Consider the following 21,616-nt stretch of genomic DNA (forward strand, 5'->3'; position numbering starts at 1 on the left):
GGTATTGACACTGGGAGGCTGCTCTCTGATCCCATTTACCATCTCCTGTAGTTGTGCAAGTCACTTAACCCCCACAAAGTAAAATACCTGTTAGGCAACTGCATAAAACACATGTGGTCAAACCTCAGTCTGGAGTGTGCAGGCATTTGATCAAGCCCTGTTGAAACACATCAGAGCCAGTTTATCAAGGTCCGGTTGAGCAGCTAATTTCTAAAATGAAGTTTGTTAGAGGGGGACTGGAATAAAAGCCTTTTGAAATAATTCACTAATTTATTTAATATATCAAAGAGCAAATGGCTATGGTAGGCTACAAATATTTTTATTCACCTGATGCAAGTACCTTTTCTAGTTTAGTCATATTTATATTAGCTACCTTAGAAGTGTTTACTTTGCAGGCTGACTAGCAGGGGCGGACTAGCCATCTGGCATTTCGGGCAAATGCCAGATGGGCTGGTCCATTTTTAGTTTAGTGGGCCTGCCTAACTTATTTTTTTCTCCAAAAATTATAATTATCTGACTAATAATGGGGGCCTCAAGGGGAAAAAACGGGCCAGTGTGGGGGCCTCATGGAAAATAATTGGCCAATGTGTTACCAATGCAAGGGACGATTTCTGGTCCCAGTCTGCCTCTGCTGACTAGCATCTATTGAGTTGCAATGTCCCATACACTGGATGCCCAAATCAACTGGAGGTATCTACAAAACAAGTTTTGAAGCCACATAATCCAAAAGAAAGGCTACATCTAAATATTTTTTTGTAAAATTACTGTTCGCGATTCACAAATAATAATTTTGATTTACATTCGGTTCGATTGAACATGCAGGTGATGCACGCAAACACAGACACGCTAAAGTGTCATTACGATCCTGGCTGATATTTATTTTTTATTGATAAAATATTTAAAAACTGTGCCTAAATAAATTACATTAACAGAAATTATGAAATACATTTTAAAATTCCATGACTTTTCATGACCATGTTTTGATGGTTGCTTAACCCTTTGAAAGAGGTCAATCAGATTTGACAAATTAGCCTGGTGGAACCAGCCTGATCGCTGAGGCTAGGTAAAATTAACCTAATCTAAAACTATTCCTCACTTTTTCAGCTGTGACGGAGTCTAGATTTCTGACAGAAACTACAGACAGTTAGGTTGCTTCTCACTCTATCCATATTGTCGAAGGTAGACTGGTATGACACAGGCTGCGTCCCAAATGGCATCCTATTTCCTATATAGACGCCCATAGGTCTCTGGTCAAAAGTAGAGCACTATACAGTATAGGACGTACCCACAGTCCTCAAAAGCACGGCCCCCCACCACCACTACCCCCTCCACTAAGTTATTTCCTTCAGTCACACAAACATCACTTCACACAACACCCCCAAGGCTTGGACCATGCAGGGTGGCCAAGATGATGGCATCACTTCTCAGAGCCAACGTTAGATAAACAACACCTTCACCAAAAGAACACAGTTGAGCAGGTCCCAGATTCTGCCAGTGATGGCAAAACAACAAACGAACCATGGCTAGCACTTCAAAAACTGATATTCTGAGTGTCTTTACAATAAGGAACCGTTAGTTTCTTATAATGTCTGGATATAAAAGCTTGAGAAAGGACTTGTGTGAAACAAGTTCCTCCCTTGTCTCGTCTGGAATCTTGCAGGGATACTGCCAAACGTATCTAAATGCACTCTGGTACATGGATACAGCTGCCAGTTCTCTCTGGACACTTAGGGCCCTCTTGAATCAAATCTGATAATGTGGTTGCTGGGATAAGACTAAAAATAACACAGAAAGATGTAGAACATTGAGAGCCCTTCGATCTCCTGCATCCAAGAAATAAATAAAAAATCTTTGAATATGGTGTTTATTCGTTCACAATTCACACTCATTACACAAAGGGCAATAAACATCAAACAATAAAAAAAACATATTTGAATAGAAAATGAGACATTTAAAACAAGGAGCCCTATGTCCCCATGGAGTCCATTGTAAACCATAGGCAGGTATCGGCCCAATCCCAAATGTACCCCTAGAACCTTCACCTAATGCACTTGTGCAGATCTGTGAGGATTTGATTTGCATATGCAATATGGTGAAACTTCCACCTAGCCTATCAAACAGCAAGGTGGAGTTACTACCATATTGATTGCACCTGTCAAATCCTCTCCACAATTGCATACTGGCTTAGGGGTCCATTTGGGATTGGGCCTTCCTGTGATCCTTACATCACTCCCCACCGTTGGCGGCCATCTTGTTGGTCTCCTCCTTTCCTGTCAATGTCCTCTTGCTGATGCCGCTGAAGTACTTTTCCCTGAAGGCGTTGTGGCCTTGGTACGGGCTAAAGTGAGGGTCTGACAGGTGGGCCAGCGCATCTGTCTCCTACAGAGATAGAAAAGACAATTCAGCCCCATATACCAACGACAGAACGTTTTCTTAGCACAATTATACCTCTTAAATTTGCGAGAAAAGAGTGTGAGGGTTTGCCTTCACAAAGTGGAACCAATTCACCTGCAACATCGGTTAAGTAAACAAAATTTGCGTAATAAAAATGCCTTTGAACACAGGCGAAGGAAGAAAGAAACCAGATGATATCAGACCTCTGCCAGGTATCCCATTAAACTAACCAAACAACCACAGGATAAAATTCTCACCTTGTATACCTCCTTGCCATCACAAGCTCAGTGTAACAATAATAAACGTTAACAGAGTGTTAAGTTCATCATATTTTCCTGGTTGGGGCTTTGGCCAGCTAGTTTGGCAGTGTTTGGCAGGCCAGCAGGCAAGAAAGTGTCGGGCGGACGGACAGTTGGATGGAGGGGATGGAGAGAGGGATGAGGAGTAACGAGGTGTCGGGATGCAGAGAGCTAGAAGGGATGACTCCACCGCCGGCCTGCCATTCGTCAACACCACCTCTCTCTGTCGGCCCTGGTTACCGCTGCCAGGCAACCTGTCCTGGACCTAGAGATGGTTTCCTTCAGTCTCCACCACATCCAAGAGCTTAAAGAGCATCCCCAGATATGAAGCTCCTAATACTTCCTTAGGTACCATAGAGCAGGGCTATTCAATAACCACAGAGGGTCAAAGTTTTCCAGGTTCTCTTTTCTACCTGGTAGGCATTGATAGGCCAAGTGCTCACACACCTGTCTCAAGTCTGAACATTTCCCAACACTACCATACACCAAACCATTCAACACAGAATAGGAAAGCACATCAACTAACTTCAAAGTGCTCTGTGGTATGAGTTAAAAACAACCATCACGTTTGAATGGAAGCAGTTAAATTCACACAAACTGACACAGCAAACTCTCACACACACCCAACGCTGCTGTCCCATGTCATAGACATTGAACCACTGGACACTTCCCATTTCACACTGAGTATTTAAATACTGTATTCCTGACATAGCTCATTCTAATACTGTACTTTGTATTTAGTTACTCTGTTTATACACACAGCATATTTATTAAAATCCTGGATTATTGACATAGCTCACTAATATATCTACAGTTGTACATATCATTCTTAGTACATCTTGTGTAAATTGTTCCGGTGTATATACATATAGATTACATTTGGATTACTGTTACAGTGCTATTTGGGTTGCTCTGGCAGGCTATTCCAGAGGCTGGGGGCATAGTCTTGGTCCTAAGCTTTGGGACAGTTAAAAGGCCAGCACCAGAGGACCTGAGGGACCTACTGGGTACATAACTAAAAAGCATGTCTGACATGAATTTGGGGTGCACAATCATGAATTGATTTAAGAACCAATAGAAGAATCTTAGTATTTATTCTAAAACTCACAGGCAGCCAGTGCAGAGAATTTAAAACCGGTGTAATGTGCGCTCTTCGTCTGGTCAGAGGAGCATTACAGTAGCCAAACCTGCTTGTAATAAAAGCATGGATGAGTCTCGCTGTATCAGCCTGAGAGAGAAACAGCATGTACATTTTAATTATTTGTGTACTTGTTTGACATTGTACTGAATTGTTAGGCGCTAGTAACATAAGCATTTCGATGCACCCGCTATAACATCATCTAAACTGTGTACGCGACCAATTGATTTGATCTCAATATGAATGGTAGCCTACATTCTCTAGCTTTCTAGCTACTGCGAATCCTTACCTCTGATTGGATAAATAGCCATTTCAGATTTAGACTGAAATTTGAGCGAAGATCACATCACAACATATGGAGGACGGGGAGACGGGCCAAGTTTTCACGGCCCAGTCGGGAATGCCCGTCTTGATTTGATTCTTACCACTTCAGCCTCTGAAGCAGAAGCCTTTGAAAAGACTGGGTTGAGCAGCACTGCTGGATACAGCCTGCCAGGAGGAGACTATGGAAATGTGATAAAACAGTGGGGTCCGAAATTGACACCCTTGATAAAAAATAATGACTGTATAAAATAAATAATTCAAATACTCTACAAACTTGTTGGATGCATTTGCAGTTAGTTTAGGTTTTTTCAGATTATTTTGTGCACAATAGAAATGAATAGTAAATAATGTATTGTGTCTTTTTAGAGTCACTTATTGTAAATAAGAATAGAATATGTTTCGAAACACTTCTACAACAATGTGGATGCTACCATGATTACAGATAATCCTGAATGAATTGTCAATAATGATGAGTGAGAAAGTTAAAGACCATGCCCCCAAGATATGTTAAACAAAATCTATTTCTCTCAGCAATTGCATGCACTAGTATAAAATAATATAATTTCCTTTATTTAATTTTTTTGCATACAATATAGCTCAGTATTTGAATTATTTATTTTATACAGTGATTATTGCTCATCTTTATCAAGGGTGTCAATAATTTCAGACCCCACTGTATACAGCACCTTCAGAAAGTATTCACACCCCTTGACTTATTCTACATTTTGTTGTGTTACAGCCAGATTTATTTGTCTGACCCATCATACACACAATACCCCATAATGACAAAGTGAAAACATGTTTTTAGAAAATGTTGCTAATTTATTGAAAATGAAATACAGAAATATCTCATTTACATAACCATTCACACCCCTGAGTCAATACTTTGTAGAAGCACCTTTGGCGGCGATTACAGCTTTGAGTCGTCTTGGGTATGTCTGCATCAGCTTTACACATCTGGATTTGGGGATTTTCTTCATTGAAGATTTTCTCAAGCTCTGTTAAGTTAGATGTGTCTTTCCACAGATTTTCAATGGGATTCAAGTCTGGGCTTTGGCTGGGCCACTCAAGGACTTGTTCTGAAGCATTGCTTTGGCTGTATGCTTGGGGTCACTGTCCTGTTGGAACGTACATCTTCGCCCCAGTTTAAGGTCATTTGCACTCTGAAGCAGGTTTTCATCAAGGATTTGCCTGTATTTGGCACCATTCATTGTTCCCTCTATCCTTACCTGTCTCACAGTCCCTGCCGCTGAAAAGCATCCCCATAGCATGGTAGGGATGGTGTTAGACGGGCGATGAGCTGGTTTTCTCCAGACATAGCGCTTTGCATTCAGGCCAAAGAGTTCAATTCTTGTCTCATCAGACCACTAAAATCTTTTGCCTTATGCTCTCAGTATTTCACGTGCCTTTTTGCAAACTCCAGGCGTGCGGTCATGTGCCATTTTCTCAGGAGTGGCTTCCATCTGGCCACTCTCCCATAAAGACCAGATTGTTAAAGTGCTGTAGAGACTGTTGTCCTTTTGGCATGTTCTCCCATCTTCGCCAAGGAACTCTGTAGTTCGGTCAGAGTGGTCATTGGGTTCTTGGTCACCTCCCTGACCAAGGTCCTTCTTGCCCGGTTGCTCAGTTTGGTCGGACAGCCAGCTCTAGGCAGAGTCTGGGTAGTTCCATATTTTTTCAATTTCCCAATGATGGAGACCACTGTGCTCTTGGAAAATTCAACACTCTAGAAATAGTTTTATACCCTTCCCCAGGTATATGCCTCATCTCGGAGATCTACGGACAGTTCCTTGGACTATATGGTATAGTTTCTGCTCTGACATGCACCGTCAACTGTGGGACCTTATATAAACAGGTGTGTTTCTTTCTAAATCATGTCCAAACAATTGAATTGGCCACAGGTTGTAGTGACATTTCAAGGATGATCAAAGGAAATTGGATGCATCTGAGCTCAATTTGGAGTGTCATTGCAAACAGGTGTGAATACTTATGTAAATGAGATATTTATGTAGATGGTGGAGAAGAAAAATCGATTTAATCCATTTTTGAATTCAGGCTGTAATAAGTCAAGTGGTATGAATACTTTCTGAAGGAACTGTTTATCTATATATAGTAGCATGCTATGAGATATATGTTCCAGGTTTGGGGCACTGGGAGTCAGAGACAGATGCCTGTGTGTGTGTGTGTGTGTGTGTGTGTGTGTGCACGCAGTGATTGGCGCAGGGCTTGCCTTTATGGGAACAATTTGGGGTTTGGAAGTGAAGAGGTTGTCAAATCCAAAGATGGGTTATTTTCCATAAAATGTGTGATTAAGTCATTTAAGTGCAGTATATAAAACAAGCCAATCATAGCCAGATGCTGAGGTTTACTGCAGACCTTGAGGGAAGCACCATCGACATCCCCTTTAACTGTAACTGTGTCGTATTGCGCGTGTACGTTTAAAGAACACACACAGACAACACTCATAGTACACATATGTGCATGCTCGTACATACAAACATGGCACAAACATATTCAGTGGCACACACGGGTACTTTACTCTGTAGATACATGTAAGTAATTCATAGTAAGCACACCAGAGCAACAATTATATTGTGCTGCAATCATATTCACAAAGGGATCCATCTACCTTTTCAAAATGGGTGACATTCCACTCAAATGCATACACATGCTCATGCTCAGCACAGTCACACACAGACCAGATGCACACACACAGACCAGACAAGTACAGAAGGAAAAGCACACACACACAGACACAGAGAGACACACACAAGGATGGAAGGACAGACAGACACCCACCTCTGGTTCCTTGATCTTCTCCATGGTGATGAGACGTCTGGAGGTGTGGCTGGAAAGGGTCTGTTCACAGTTACTGACCAGTCTGAGACAGGGGTTTAGGGGCACCATCTCTTCACAGTACCTACAAACACACACATACACATACACGAGTCACGACACACAAACACACTACTGGTGAATCATCATGGTTGAGGACATTTTCAAACAGCTAGTCTTGTACTGTACAGCATGAACCAATAAGTCTAAAGGGTTGATGGGTCCAAATCATCCTCCAAACCACAATATCTGCATCTCATCATACACTCACCTGCAGAGTAGACCAGGCTTAGCCTCCATGTAATCCCCTCAAAATTACACTACATCCAGGCCAGGTCAGCTCTCTCTCTGTTAAACAACCCAGATCAGCGCTCTCTTCCTTCCCTCTCACTCACTCAATCCTCTTTCCCGCTCCCAACTCTAAGCCTGCTCTCTCTCAGCTCCAGGCCTTTACTGACCATGTCATGATCTGACTGAAGTGGATAAAAGCCACTGTGAAAAAGGTGAACTAGATTAAAGATATCAGAAAAATGTAGTCTTGTCAGGAGAGCTCTGTGTGTGTGTGTGTGTGCGCGCGTGCACATGTCGGCCAAGCACCTCAGCTAAAGCTGTCCAGGGCAAGGTACTGTATTTATTAGGATCCCCATTAGCTAGAACCAAGGCTGTAGCTACTCTTCCTGGGGTCACATGACATTAATAGACACAACACATGACGTTAATAGACCGTTACAGCTGAAGGACAGAATGACATCAAATGACATAATACATAACATTAATCGACAGGTACAGAACTACATCAATTAAGAATACACACTTTCATATTCTTATGCCTTAGCAATCCATACAACATGCACTCATATGGCTACACTGCAGTCATCCATTTTGTTACGGTTGCTTACTGTTACAACTGCAGGTCCTGATCGTAATCTCTCAGAACCAGTTGTTCTGTAAACACTGGCGAGAATCTCACAACATTAGGAACCACCCGTGTCCTTGGTTCTCCCGTTTGACATCAATACTATTCATAATAATAATGTGATTAATATATGCTACTGAACGCAAGTGCCTAGAGTGTGTGTGTGTGTGTGTGTGTGCACTGTGACCAAAGCGAGGCGTTCATTCTAGCCCCAATCACGTCTTATTACTGGGTAGCTGGACCTGCCACATGGGCCATTTCATTTAAAGATGGGTGGGGGTGGGGCTGGGTCTTTCACGTTCAATACAGCTTTTCCCATCTTCTTTATCAGACAAATATAGAGTTGAAACCTCTGTGCAGATGTTACATAGGCAGGCAGATTGGGGGTCAGGTTAGACGCCATTTAAGCCCTATAAACGGAGGTGCAGTAGACTAGCCCACCTACCTTTATTGCATGGTATACTGTAGGCCAGATAGACATTGTCATGGTCAAGGCATATTGATTCAATTGTTGTCAAGATGGGGAGAGGCCTGTCTGTGATAAGGAGATGCTCAGCATTCTTAACACCACAACTGACCAAACAAGTCCTACAGGCTCTAGTTTTATCCTATCCTGACTACTGCCCGGTAATGTGGTCAGGTGCTAAAAATAAAATACATTGTAAAGCTACAGCTGCCCTGCAATGTTCCAAGAGAGCTAATGTCAACAAAATGCATGTTGACTTTTCTTGGCTCAAAGTAGAGGAGACCCTGCAAACTACAATGAGTCCTTAGGACATTCCGGGAATGTCTGGAGGTTGTGTCATGGTCTCCTGGACATCCTTAGGATGCCCCGTTTGCTGGGGAGATGAAAAAAATGAGAAGTGATCCAGACAAACTGTCTATTCAATCAACTAACATACAGCTCTGACAGATATTCCACAAGGCTTGCAACTAAAGGTCTCTTCATAGTCCCTAAAGCCAAAACGAATTCAAGGCAACGCACAGTAATAAACTGTACTTAGCCATGATATCATGGAACTCCCTGACATTTCAAATCACTCAAGCAAGCAGCAAAAGTAGCTTAAAAAAACAAACAAATAAAACAGCACATCACAGCACAATGCCTCTGACCTAAATAGCTTGTAGCATCTCCCTCCAGAGCACATCTGGTGTTTTGGTTCAAGTTAAAGATAAGATGTGTCCTTGGCATTAGGATATCAGGGCCTGCTCAGAGAAAGCAACTGTAAGCAAAGCCTCAGTAGAGTAAGGACGTACTGCTCCATATGATATGATAGTCTGGTTAGCTTACTGATGTTAGTCAGTAGAGCAAAGTTTTATTGAAGTGTATTCTTATTTTGTTTGTGACTAGTGGATGCTGCTGGATGTGAGTGTGGTGCAGGGAATGGAAATGGAAATGCAAAACAAATGTATGAGAACCGGAGGAAACTCCATATCAAGGGGACTTTATTCATTTTATGAATAAGTTCAAAGGCCATGCACTATACCTTAGTTAACCCTTTATGGGTGGTAGACTGTAACACATTACACTATACCTTAGCTAACCCTTTATGGGTGGTAGACTGTAACACATTACACTATACCTTAGCTAACCCTTTAGGGGTGGTAGACTGTAACACATTACACTATACCTTAGCTAACCCTTTAGGGGTGGTAGACTGTAACACATTACACTATACCTTAGCTAACCCTTTAGGGTGGTAGACTGTAACACATTACACTATACCTTAGCTAACCCTTTATGGGTGGTAGACTGTAACACATTACACTATACCTTAGCTAACCCTTTATGGGTGGTAGACTGTAACACATTATAATATACCTTAGTTAACCCTTCATGGGCGGTAGAATGTAACACAGCAAATGTTTGGTTTAGTTCATTTCTATGCACTAGACAGAGGGAAGGACGTAAGTGAAGCCCATCTGATGATAATGATGACTCTTCAATTTATTGGACGGAGTGGAGTGATGGATCTCTAAAAAGTCCACTAGGCCTCGCTTTGGTCACAGAGCTGACACACACACACACACACACACACACACACACTACAGGCCTGTATTCTCCAGGCACTTGCGTTCAGTAGCATCTATTAATCACATTATTATTATGAATAGTATTGACGTCAAACGGGAGAACCAAGGCCACGGGTGGTTCCTAATGTTGTGAGATTCTTGCTAGTGTTTACAGAATAGCTAGTTCTGAGAGATTACGATCAGGACCTGCAATTCTAACAGTAAGCAACTAAATGGATGACTGCAGTGTAGCCGTTATGAGTACAGGTAGATTACGAGAGTGTTTGTTTGCATATGTAGCACTTTCTCCTACAAGCACCACACTGATGTTGGGTCAGATTTTCACCCTACTGTTCGTCTCCTGGGTTGCCATGGCCACTGTGAAATACAAGCCTCTAATGTGTTGTGGTGTGTGTGTGTGCACTTCGGTCAGCACCATGACCAAAGTCGGCGTTAATTCTACCTGCCAATCACCTCTTATTACTGAGTAGCTGGACGTGCCACATTGGCCGTTTCATTTGAAGACGGGTGGGGCTGGGCCTTTCACTTTCAATACAGCTTTTTCCATCCTCTCAGACAAATATAGAGTTGAAACCTCTGTGAAGATGTTACATAAGCAGCACAGGAGGCTGCTGAGGGTTGGACGGCTCATAATAATGCCCGGAACGGAGCTAATGGAATGGCATCAAATACATGGAAACCATGTGTTTGATGTTTTTGATACGATTCAAATAATTCCGCTCCAGCCATTACCACGAGCCCGTCCTCCCCAATTAAGGTGCCACCAACCTCATGTGATAGGCAGGCAGACTGGGGGTAAGGTCATTTATGCCCAATAGGCTGAGGTGCAGTAGACCAGCCAATGTCTTCCACCTTTATTGCCTGGTCAGGGCTCAACGCTGACCTTTAATTACAAGGAGCACATGTGCGCCTAAGTTGAAAAATGTAGGAGCACACAAAGAAATTTAGGAGCACAATGAAATATATTTGACGTAACAAGCCGTTTTCTTTGTAGTAATGGTGCAAGCACGACGGTCATGATTCTGCACTCAGTGTCTTCTCCATGGCACTCAGGGGCTGCCGCACAGTGAAGTAATCATTGCTACAATTATCATCTGGGTGACGTTTTTCTAGGCGCTCTGGTGCTCCTAATAAGAAAATACAGGTCGCACAGCAAAATATTTAGGCGCATTTGCGAGTAAAATGGTCGCACTGTAGAGCCCTGATGGTATACTGTAGGTCAGATAAACACTGCCATTAAGCACAAGGACCTGTCTCTCAGTCAGGCAGCAGCAGGAGTGTTGTAGACTAAAGGAAGTCGATGATCCCTTAAACCCACAATGGGGGTTCAAACCCCATCAGCTTCCTGTTAGCTTTGCACTCTGCTTCATTAGTGCCGTCTGGCTGATGACTTTAGCCCATAGAAATTATAGAAACCAAAAGCCATTTTAGCATGAGCAGCGCCATTGAGGGCTTCCACCATGCTTCCTCCATTTTAAAGTAGTCAACTCGGTGGGGATTCCTATGGGTTGTAGCCTCAATGGTGCTTCCCATTCTGTCACAGATGCTATAATAGCACAGATATAAAGATGAGTCCTCTATCTATCTCTATGCTTTAGCCTCAGAGATAATGGGTCTGGTTCCTGCCAAGGCGCTGCAGCAGAGAGGAAATGGCAACCGACCACACACTAGTTCAAACATAAACAACCGACCACACACTAGTTCAAACAAACACAGCATCACGGGCGGGAGGAAGAAAGAAAGACAAAGAGAGACTAATGAGCTTGAGAAGCCGCAGAGTTAATTGAAACACTGAAAGGCAGCTGAGGCATGGTGCAAGGTGGTGCTCGTCATGACGACGGCGGAAATGTTTTAATTGGCTTGGGGGACCTCATCGCCCAGGCCTGTGACCAGTGTTAGGGGACCCCGTATCGGCCGACGTCTGTTCCGACCCCAGCCCAAAACAACACAACAAATCGTTTTTTCCTACAGCAGCTGCACTGCAACCCCCCTTTGTGACACCAGTGTTTACAAACAAGCATGTTGCTACACAGTCCTGTCCCCTTGGACCATTTAGTCACCCTGTTCTATCTCACAGGTCCACCGCAGTAACAGTCGTCGGCGACATCTAGTGGTGTAGTATATATATATATATATATATATATATATATATATATATATATATATCACACACACACACACACACACACACACACACACTACCAGTCAAAAGTTTGGACACACCTACTAATTCAAGGGTTTTTCTTTCTTTTTTACATTGTAGAATAATAGTGAAGTAGAAAACTATCAAATAACACATATGGAATCATGTAGTAACCAAAAAAAGGTTCTCACCCAAGATTTGACAGTACATGGCCCCGTCCATCGTCCCTTTGATGCGGTGAAGTTGTCCTGTCCCCTTAGCAGAAAAACACCCCCAAAGCAAAGTTTCCACGTCCATGTTTGATGGTGGGGATGTTGTTCTTGGGGTCATAGGCAGCATTCCTCCTCCTCCAAACACGGCGAGTTGAGTTGATGCCAAAGAGCTCGATTTTGACCACAACACTTTCACCCAGTTCTCCTCTGAATCATTCAGATGTTCATTGGCAAACTTCAGATGGCCCTGTATATGTGCTTTCTTGAGCAGGGGGACCTTGCGGGCGCTGCAGGATTTCAGTCCTTCACGGCGTAGTGTGTTACCAATTGTTTTCTTGGTGACTATGGTCCCAGCTGCCTTGAGATCATTGACAAGATGCTCCCATGTAGTTCTGGGCTGATTCCTCACCGTTCTCATGATCATTGCAACTCCACGAGGTGAGATCTTGCATGGAGCCCCAGGCCGAGGGAGATTGACAGTTATTTTGTGTTTCTTCCATTTGCGAATAATCGCACCAACTGTTGTCACCTACTCACCAAGCTGCTTGGCGATGGTCTTGTAGCCCATTCCAGCCTAGTGTAGGTCTACAATCTTGACCCTGACATCCTTGGAGAGCTCTTTGGTGTTGGCCATGGTGGAGAGTTTGGAATCTGATTGATTGATTGCTTCTGTGGACAGGTGTCTTTTATACAGGTAACAAGCTGAGATTATGAGCACTCCCTTTAAGAGTGTGCTCCTAATCTCAGCTCGTTACCTGTATAAAAGACACCTGGGAGCCAGAAATCTTTCTGATTGAGAGGGGGTCAAATACTTATTTACCTCATTAAAATGCAAATCAATTTATAACATTTTTGACATGCGTTTTTCTGGATTTTTGTTGTTGTTATGTTGTCTCTCACTGTTCAAATAAACCTACCATTAAAATTATAGACTGATCATGTCTTTGTCAGTGGGCAAACGTACAAAATCAGCAGGAGATCAAATACTTTGTTCCCTCACTGTAAACTCAGCAAAAAAAGAAACGTCCCTTTTCAGGACCCTGTCTTTCAAAGATAATTTGTGTAAATCGAGAGTGTTTGTTTGCATATGGCGCAGTGGTCTAGGCACTGCATCGCAGTGCTAGCTGTGTCACTAGAGATCCTGGTTCGAATCCAGGCTCTGTCGTAGCCGGCCGCGACTGGGAGACCCATGGGGTGGCGCACAATTGGCCCAGCGTTGTCCAGGGTAGGGGAGGGAATGGCCGGCAGGGATGTAGCTCAGTTGGTAGAGCATGGCGTTTGCAACGCCAGGGTTGTGGGTTCGATTCCCACGGGGGGTATAAAAAATAATGTATGCACTAACTGTAAGTCGCTCTGGATAAGAGCGTCTGCTAAATGACTAAAATGTAAATGTAAATCCAAATAACTTCACAGATCTTCATTGAAAAGGGTTTAAACACTGTTTCCCATGCTTGTTCAATGAACCATAAACAATTAATGAACATGAACCTGTGGAACGGTCGTTAAGACACTAACAGCTTACAGACGGTAGGAAATTAAGGTCACAGTTATGAAAACTTAGGACACGAAAGAGGCCTTTCTAATTACTCTGAAAAACACCAAAAGAAAGATGCTCAGGGTCCCTGCTCATTTGCGTGAACGTGCCTTAGGCATGCTGCAAGGAGGCATGAGGACTGCAGATGTGGCCAGGGCAATAAATCGCAATGTCCGTACTGTGAGACGCCTAAAACAGCGCAACAGGGAGACAGGATGGTCAGCTGATCGTCCTCGCAGTGGTAGACCACGTGTAACAACACCTGCACAGGATCGGTACATCCGAACATTACACCTGTGGGACAGGTACAGGATAGCAACAACAACTGCCAGAGTAACACCAGGAACGCACAATCCCTCCATCAGTGCTCAAACTGTCCGCAATAGGCTGAGAGAGGCTGGACTGAGGGCTTGTAGGCCTGTTGTAAGGCAGGTCCTCACCAGACATCACCGGCAACAACGTCGCCTATGGGCACAAACCCACCGTCGCTGGACCAGACAGGACTGGCAAAAAGTGCTCTTCACTGACGAATCGCGGTTTTGTCTCACCAGGTGTGATGGTCGGATTCGCGTTTATGGTCGAAGGAATGAGCGTTATACCGAGGCCTGTACTCTGGAACGGGATCGATTTGGAGGTGGAGGGTCCGTCATGGTCTGGGGCGGTGTGTCACAGCATCATCGGACTGAGCTTGTTGTCATTGCAGGCAATCTCAATGCTGTGCATTACAGGGAAGACATCCTCCTCCCTCATGTGGTACCCTTCCTGCAGGCTCATCCTGACATACTGCTCGTTTTGTGCGTGATTTCCTGCAAGACAGGAATGTCAGTGTTCTGCCATGGCCAGCGAAGAGCAAGGATCTCAATCTCATTGAGCACGTCTGGGACCTGTTGGATCGGAGGGTGAGGGCTAGGGCCATTCCCCCCAGAAATGTCTGGGAACTTGCAGGTGCCTTGGTGGAAGAGTGGGGTAACATCTCACATCAAGAACTGGCAAAGCTGGTGCTGTCCATGAGGAGGAGATGCACTGCAGTACTTAATGCAGCTGGTGGCCACACCAGATACTGACTGTTACTTTTGATTTTGACCCCCCCTTTGTTCAGGGACACATTATTCAATTTCTATTAGTCACATGTCTGTGGAACTTGTTCAGTTTATGTCTCAGTTGTTGAATCTTGTTATGTTCATACAAATATTTACACATGTTTAAGTTTGCTAAAAATAAACGCAGTTGACAGTGAGAGGACGTTTCTTTTTTTGCTGAGATAGATATACCGTATTTTCCGCACTATAAGGCGCACCGGAGTATAAGCCGCAGCAGCTAAATTGAATGATGTGTACATATATAAGCCGCACTGGACTATAAGCCGCAGGTGTTTTAATGTTTAATTACCATATGAAAGCTTTTTTTGACTTTTTGCATTGAGACAGTTCTTCCCGCTGGCGTCTCCAACGTCTCACCATTGACTAATTCATGCCAAGGCTACGTGCAGCAGCTCTATTTCCTTCTTTTACAGCCAGATTGACTGCCTTTAACTTAAAAGCTGCATCATATGCATTTCTACGTTTGTTTTCCATAATGAGGGTTTGTGCATGAAAACTTCCTTTGCACAAACTGTCTCGCTCTCGTAATGTCTGTCTGTCTTGCTCTCGTTCTGTCTCTCGTTCTGTCTCTCGTACCACTCTCGGTTCCACTTTTACATTTTGCGCGCTACCTGTCTCACTCTTTTCCGGCCTCCAGCTTTTCCTGCTGGAGCCCGCCGCTTAAAGGTGGGGGGCGCGGACCGGTCATAGAGCCCATAGAGTTAAAGTTGGTGGACTGTAACCTGTAAAATCCATAGATTTAGGAGGTCTTCTAGTGGCCGTTAGCTGTAAAAATCCATAGATTAGCCGCACCGTTATATAAGCCGCAGGGTTGAAAAATTGGAAAAAAGGCGCGGCTTATAGTCCGAAAATTACGGTATATACACATATATATATATATATATATATATATATATATATATATATATATACATACACATACACATACACATATACACATACTACCGTTGAAAAGTTTGGGGTCATTTAGAAATGTCCTTGTTTTCGAAAGAAAAGCAATTTTTGTCCATTAAAATAACATCAAATTGATCAGAAATACAGTGTAAACATTGTTAATGTTGGAAATGGCCATTGTAGCTGGAAATTGCTAATTTGTTATGGAATATCTACATAGGCGTACAGAGGCCCATTATCAGCAACCATCAGTCCTGTGTTCCAATGGCACGTTGTGTTTGCTAATCCAAGTTTATCATTTTAAAAGGCTAATTGATCATTAGAAAACCCTTTTGCAATTATGTTAGCACAGCTGAAAACTGTTGTGCTGATTAAAGAAGCAATAAAACTGGCCTTCTTGAGACTAGTTGAGTATCTGGAGCATCAGCAATTGTGGGTTCGATTACAGGCTCAAAATGGACAGAAACAAAGAACTTTCTTCTGAAACTCGTCAGTCTATTCTTGTTCTGAGAAATGAAGGCTATTCCATGCGAGAAATTGCCAAGAAACGGAAGATCTTGTACAACGCTGTGTACTACTCCCTTCACAGAACAGCGCAAACTGCCTCTAACCAGAATAGAAAGAGTCGTTTCTAAGTGACCCCAAACTTTTCAACGGTAGTGTATATCTCAGGACAGACTTAGGCCACCTAAATCAGCTTAGACATCTACTATTAATGTTTCAACAGTGTTACTAACCAACTTTGTGCAACAACATTCTCTCTCAACCGAATTCACACCTCTACCAATAACCCACATGCCTTGTCTTATTAGCATCCCCTAATTCTCTTGTTCATAACCTCTCTAGTTACACAGTGGCAGTGTGGCAGACTGCATACTTTCCCTTTTCTCTCCATCTATTTTCTTTCTCTAAGACCCCCATTCTTTGCTCAGTGAATGTGGAGATGAGTGGAAGGGTCAGAGTTCAGGCCCAACACAGAGGTATTTTTGTTCTGACCCAGTCCATACATTCTGGAGGTCATGACTCCTGACTGACACTGTCAGGACCCCAGCCCAACCCGGCCTGGGTGCACACGGCCTCCCTCCCTCCCATCACCATAGCCGGGTGACGGAAACCCAATAGCCCCCAGACAGCCTCCTGATCAGGACCTGGAGACAGGCTGTGTTTGGTCGGTGTCAGCCAATCAGCATGTCTGGCCTCATGGGTTTATTTTGGCACTCTGCCCTGAATGAGACAGGGTCAGGAACTGCTAGGTAGTTATACACCCAGAGTGAGGAGCAGAGCAGAGCACAGGCACACACAGAGGCACACAGTCAGACAGAGGCACACAGTTGCACACAGACACAAACACACACACTCTCTCTCTCTCTCTCTCTCGCTCTCTCTCTCTCTCTTAACCACCAGCGCTAAGGGCTGTAGCCCTCTCTCCCTTTCCCTGTCTCAGCCAGTCAGGGTGGGGAACTCCAGTGTGTGTGTCAAAGACCGTCAGTGGGAACTGCTGGAGGTGAGCGGGAGGTGTGTAATAGAAACATCACAGGGCTGTGGTGCGTGGTCTGGTCTCATCTTCCTGATGCTCAGACCCTGCCCTGTAATCAGTGACCAGGAGTCCCAGGGGGCCTGTATCCTGTCTGTGGTCCACACAGTAAGCCAGCTGTATGGAACAATATACCCAATATACCTCACGACACCTGCACACTGACCAGAACACCACTAACCCCATGCCTGAAGACTTTATGGGACAGAGAATGGGATGTACTGATGGGAATAAACACCTGGTCCTGACGGAGAATATGATGCTTATGAGGGGAAGAAGTGCAGGGAGAAAAGCCCTCATCTAAACTAGAACGCTTCGTTAAGCAGATCTAGTACAGTATCAACACTTTATCAGGGTGTAGGCTAAATCACCAGTGTCACTGTTGCCCTCTAGTGGTCTAAAAGGGGAAAGGGGAAAAAGAACAGGGTCTATCAGCAGGAAAAACAGCTGACTAGTGAGGTTGACCCTGTGTGCAATAAGGTCTTAACAAACACTGTTTGTATCTATTCGACATCACAATAGTTGATGACAGTGCTATTTGGTTTACACATAGAGAAGAGGGAGACTGTGTTGACAATACATCTGTGAGCTCAAACCCATGTAAACACCATGACAATACATTACATTCAACACCAACAGATGTGAATATATGACCAATTCAGACTATAGAGCTTTAACAAGAAGTGCTGTATCCAGGGACCACAGATGGATATTAACCATGTACCTGTATGTAGATAACTCTGGTGCAATACTGGTGTTGTTGTGAACGGTCCCTGACAAATAAACAAACACATCTATACTCACTCTGGCCTGTAGATTGGTAGCCAGTACACTAGCCGCCCCCCGATGACCAGGTGGTGAGCTGAGAAGTTTAACAGGTCAGTGAAGATGTCACTCAGGTGGTAGGCCATGGAAACAGGGACATGGCTGTCTCCAACGCTGGATGAAAGATAAACAAAGAGTCTGTCACTGCTGTGAAGATGCCTTTATAAACTGATTTAACATCATCTGAGAGGACTTTATATCTCTAGTGTATCTAGTGCTTGCTTGCAAGTTTTACAGGAGGTATTTTTCAAAACTGAGCAAATATACAAAGCACTACGCATGATATACAACACTGAGACTCCAGAGGAATCCGAAGACGTACTAGTCTTCAGACGGCTTTGCACTGTTTACACTGTCCTTCTGAGAGCCTGTTCTCCTGGTTGACTCCCGAATCCCATAGGGCGCTGAGAATTAAACAAACACACACAAAAATGAAAGATAAGAGATTTGAACAGAATTAAATCTGAACAAATCCCAAAGAATGTGGACATGCGTGCATGACTGTCCAGGAGAAATGACTGGATGGAGGACCCTAAATGGGAAGAGAACACACAGAGCTCTAGGATAAGAATGTACGGTCAGTGATGATGACGTCAAAGAGCACTCCGTCCCTCCAGATAGGCTTGGAGGCGTCAGACACCAGGACGTCCACATACAGCTTCTCTGAGCCATACTGACGCAGGTTGGCTCTGATGTTCTCATCTGGACCCCTCCACTTCTGGTTCTTACGACTCGCTTTGCCTGAAAAACAAACCAAAATACTATTATATAGCAATACACTGGGTTGTAATTAGGGCCGGGACGATATCAGTATCGCGATACTCGTTAGTATCGTGGCAAGGAAACAAAACACGAAGCAGATTTAACTTCATTAGGAAAACAGCCCAAATGTTGGAAACAGACACATTATGTTGTCATCCAGAGTCACATGTATTTATTTGCCAAGCTATAGCACACAATATTTTACACACAGCAAGTGTAAAAGGACCAAAGAGTTTGATCTACTTCGTGTTTTATTTTATGCTATGGAAAAAAATATATTGAGATACTGGTCTCATCCCGGTCCTAGTTGTAATCATGTCACGTATCAAGTATTTTAAAATATGATAGAAAGAGCATAATCAACATAATGTTCATCATATAAATGGATTGATAGAAAGAGCATAATCAACATAATGTTCATCATATAAATGGATTGATAGAAAGAGCAATATCAACATAATGTTCATCATATAAATGGATTAACTCACAAGATATTTAACTGGGTTCCAAAATAAGAGAAGGTAAACAAGGCCATTTCTAGGGTCTTACCTATCCCATGGATGGTGTTGTAATCAATATCTGTTCCACAGACATATGCACCAAAATGAGAGCATGCAACCAGGAGGCTACCTGAGAGAGAAAGAGAGAGAGAAAATATCCAATAAGCACAGACTAGCCTTGGGTTCAGCTAAGACGCAGTGTATTTCTGCAAGTGTCAGTTCAAAGACCAAAAGCAACTTTTCTCTTACCAGTCCCAACGAAGGGGTCATAGACCAGGTCGTGAGCTTTGACCCTGGCGTGGTTCGCCATGATAAAAGACAACCCAGCGTCCATACTGGTGTTACCTATGAAGTGCCTGTTTTTCACACTGTGAGAGCGAATCAACTCACGCTGGCCATCTGCAATCTAAGGAACATACAGTTGATAAGACAAGATCAAATATAGGCCTAGCTTTATCATTCTCAACCTAGTACCTGGCTTATACACGGGGGACTTGGGAAGACTTAAGGACATAGGCCTCATCATAAGTTTCACAAGAGGGAATACTTCGGGCAGATCAAAATGTGATTGGGAACCAAAGAAGGTTAACAACCACTGCGGAAAATAACATTCATGAGTTATAGTAATTACTCATTTGTATAATGACTTGGAAACGAAGGAGCACACAGCACACTGACTCACCCATCTCCCAAAGTAGATGTAGAGAGGCTCGTCTGGGATGTTGTTAGGGTCAGTTCCATAGTCCTCCAACAGACAGAAGATGTGTTTAGGGTTCTTCAGATTGACCCTTCCCTCGAATGAGAGATATTCCATTGCCTTGGGGAGGAAGACCACAGGGTAACTTGTCCAGGTGTCATGGTGCATACTGCATATCAGTGCCTGCCTTTAACACAATAGTGCAGTACAAAAGGTAGAGTAAGTCGACTTTGCTGGGTTCAATCTTAAGTACAAATTACTGGGACCAAGTCAAGTGTATCATACTCACATCTATCTTCTTAATTCTATCTTCGAACTCTAGAGTCTTGTTGAAAGTGTAGACATTGATTTTGTATGTTGAGTCCTTCTGTAGGAAGGGTGACTGTTGGGAGGGGTAAAGTTACACACATTAGATACTCCACATGATTAGTTTACCCTCTATTTAGATGTAATGTAATTTTTCACAAACCATGTTCTCTGTTGGATATTTCAAGAGCGAGGTCCTGAGTTCACTGTGAGTTCTGCCATGACCCCACAGTTCAAATGCAGACCTAGGTGATAAACAAATAACCACAAAAAGGTCATTACAATTTACTGTGCTGCAGTACCCCTCTAGCACTTTTCATTGCAACTCCACTGTTGATCTGTCTCACTTACTTTGCACAAACAGTTCTGGCCATGATGCTGTTGACATCTTCCTCTGACAAGCCATTCAGGCGCCAGAATGGAGACTGGGGAAAATTATTACAGATTTTAGGTTTTGAGTAGCCTATGCATGGACACCTGATAATGGCCAAATCATCCCTTCATTGGTATGGCTATCAGGCTAATAATAAAAATAGACACTAACTTATTTTACCTTTTCTTTGAAGTTTTCACCTGGATCAAACGGTTTGCCCCTGAGGGACAGCAGCGCCCTAACCTCCTGTAATGTTACGACGGACAATAAATAAAATCAGAAAATTTCTATAGAATTCAAACATGACAGCTTGCAGCTAGTACTAGCCTAGCAAGCTAATGTATGGGGAGAAATGACATAGAGACACCCAGATCTTTAGAGATGGAGATAAATAACACAACATTTACAGTTTGACAGAGAGGTACGACATTGGTATAATTTCTATGCATACCGGTAGCCTGAAGTCAACATTGTCGTGGGCCAGATGTATCAAATATTGTAGGCATGTTCTGCTACAGTGGATCGCCATGTTCGAGTTCCCACCCAAAATACATCCGGCCAGAAACCGCGTCCCCGCAAATACTGGTTCCTGTCTGTTTCAAAAGAAATACCAGTTTACCAGCAATGATTGTGCATTAAATGCCTTTATTTTGGCAACGCAAAATTTAAATGTGTTTGTTTTAGTTTTGTCATTAACGTCCAAATAATTATGTGCTTATTATTCTGTATAGCTGCTACATAACTGCTTCATAAATGCGGGTGCATCATTTTACTGTAGAGAGAGATGATCCACCAA

At 43.3% G+C, this 21,616-nt stretch overlaps 1 protein-coding gene across 1 annotated transcript; it reads right to left on the bottom strand.

Moving 5' to 3' along the window:
* Nucleotides 1–1,847: 1,847 nt before the first annotated feature.
* LOC121586035 (tRNA (guanine(10)-N2)-methyltransferase homolog) lies at nucleotides 1,848–21,382 on the bottom strand. Its single transcript, XM_041902455.2, has 13 exons — nucleotides 21,272–21,382; nucleotides 21,001–21,066; nucleotides 20,799–20,872; nucleotides 20,611–20,692; nucleotides 20,431–20,523; nucleotides 20,127–20,261; nucleotides 19,694–19,850; nucleotides 19,494–19,574; nucleotides 18,759–18,923; nucleotides 18,505–18,586; nucleotides 18,162–18,296; nucleotides 6,955–7,075; nucleotides 1,848–2,379 (listed from the first exon to the last, which is right to left on the bottom strand). The coding sequence occupies exons 1-13, from the start codon at nucleotides 21,347–21,349 to the stop codon at nucleotides 2,227–2,229; spliced, it is 1,422 nt and encodes a 473-aa protein (XP_041758389.1). The 5' UTR covers nucleotides 21,350–21,382; the 3' UTR covers nucleotides 1,848–2,226.
* Between the last annotated feature and the right edge of the window lie 234 nt (nucleotides 21,383–21,616).

Source organism: Coregonus clupeaformis, chromosome 28, assembly GCF_020615455.1.
Source record: "Coregonus clupeaformis isolate EN_2021a chromosome 28, ASM2061545v1, whole genome shotgun sequence".
Taxonomy (NCBI): domain Eukaryota; kingdom Metazoa; phylum Chordata; class Actinopteri; order Salmoniformes; family Salmonidae; genus Coregonus; species Coregonus clupeaformis.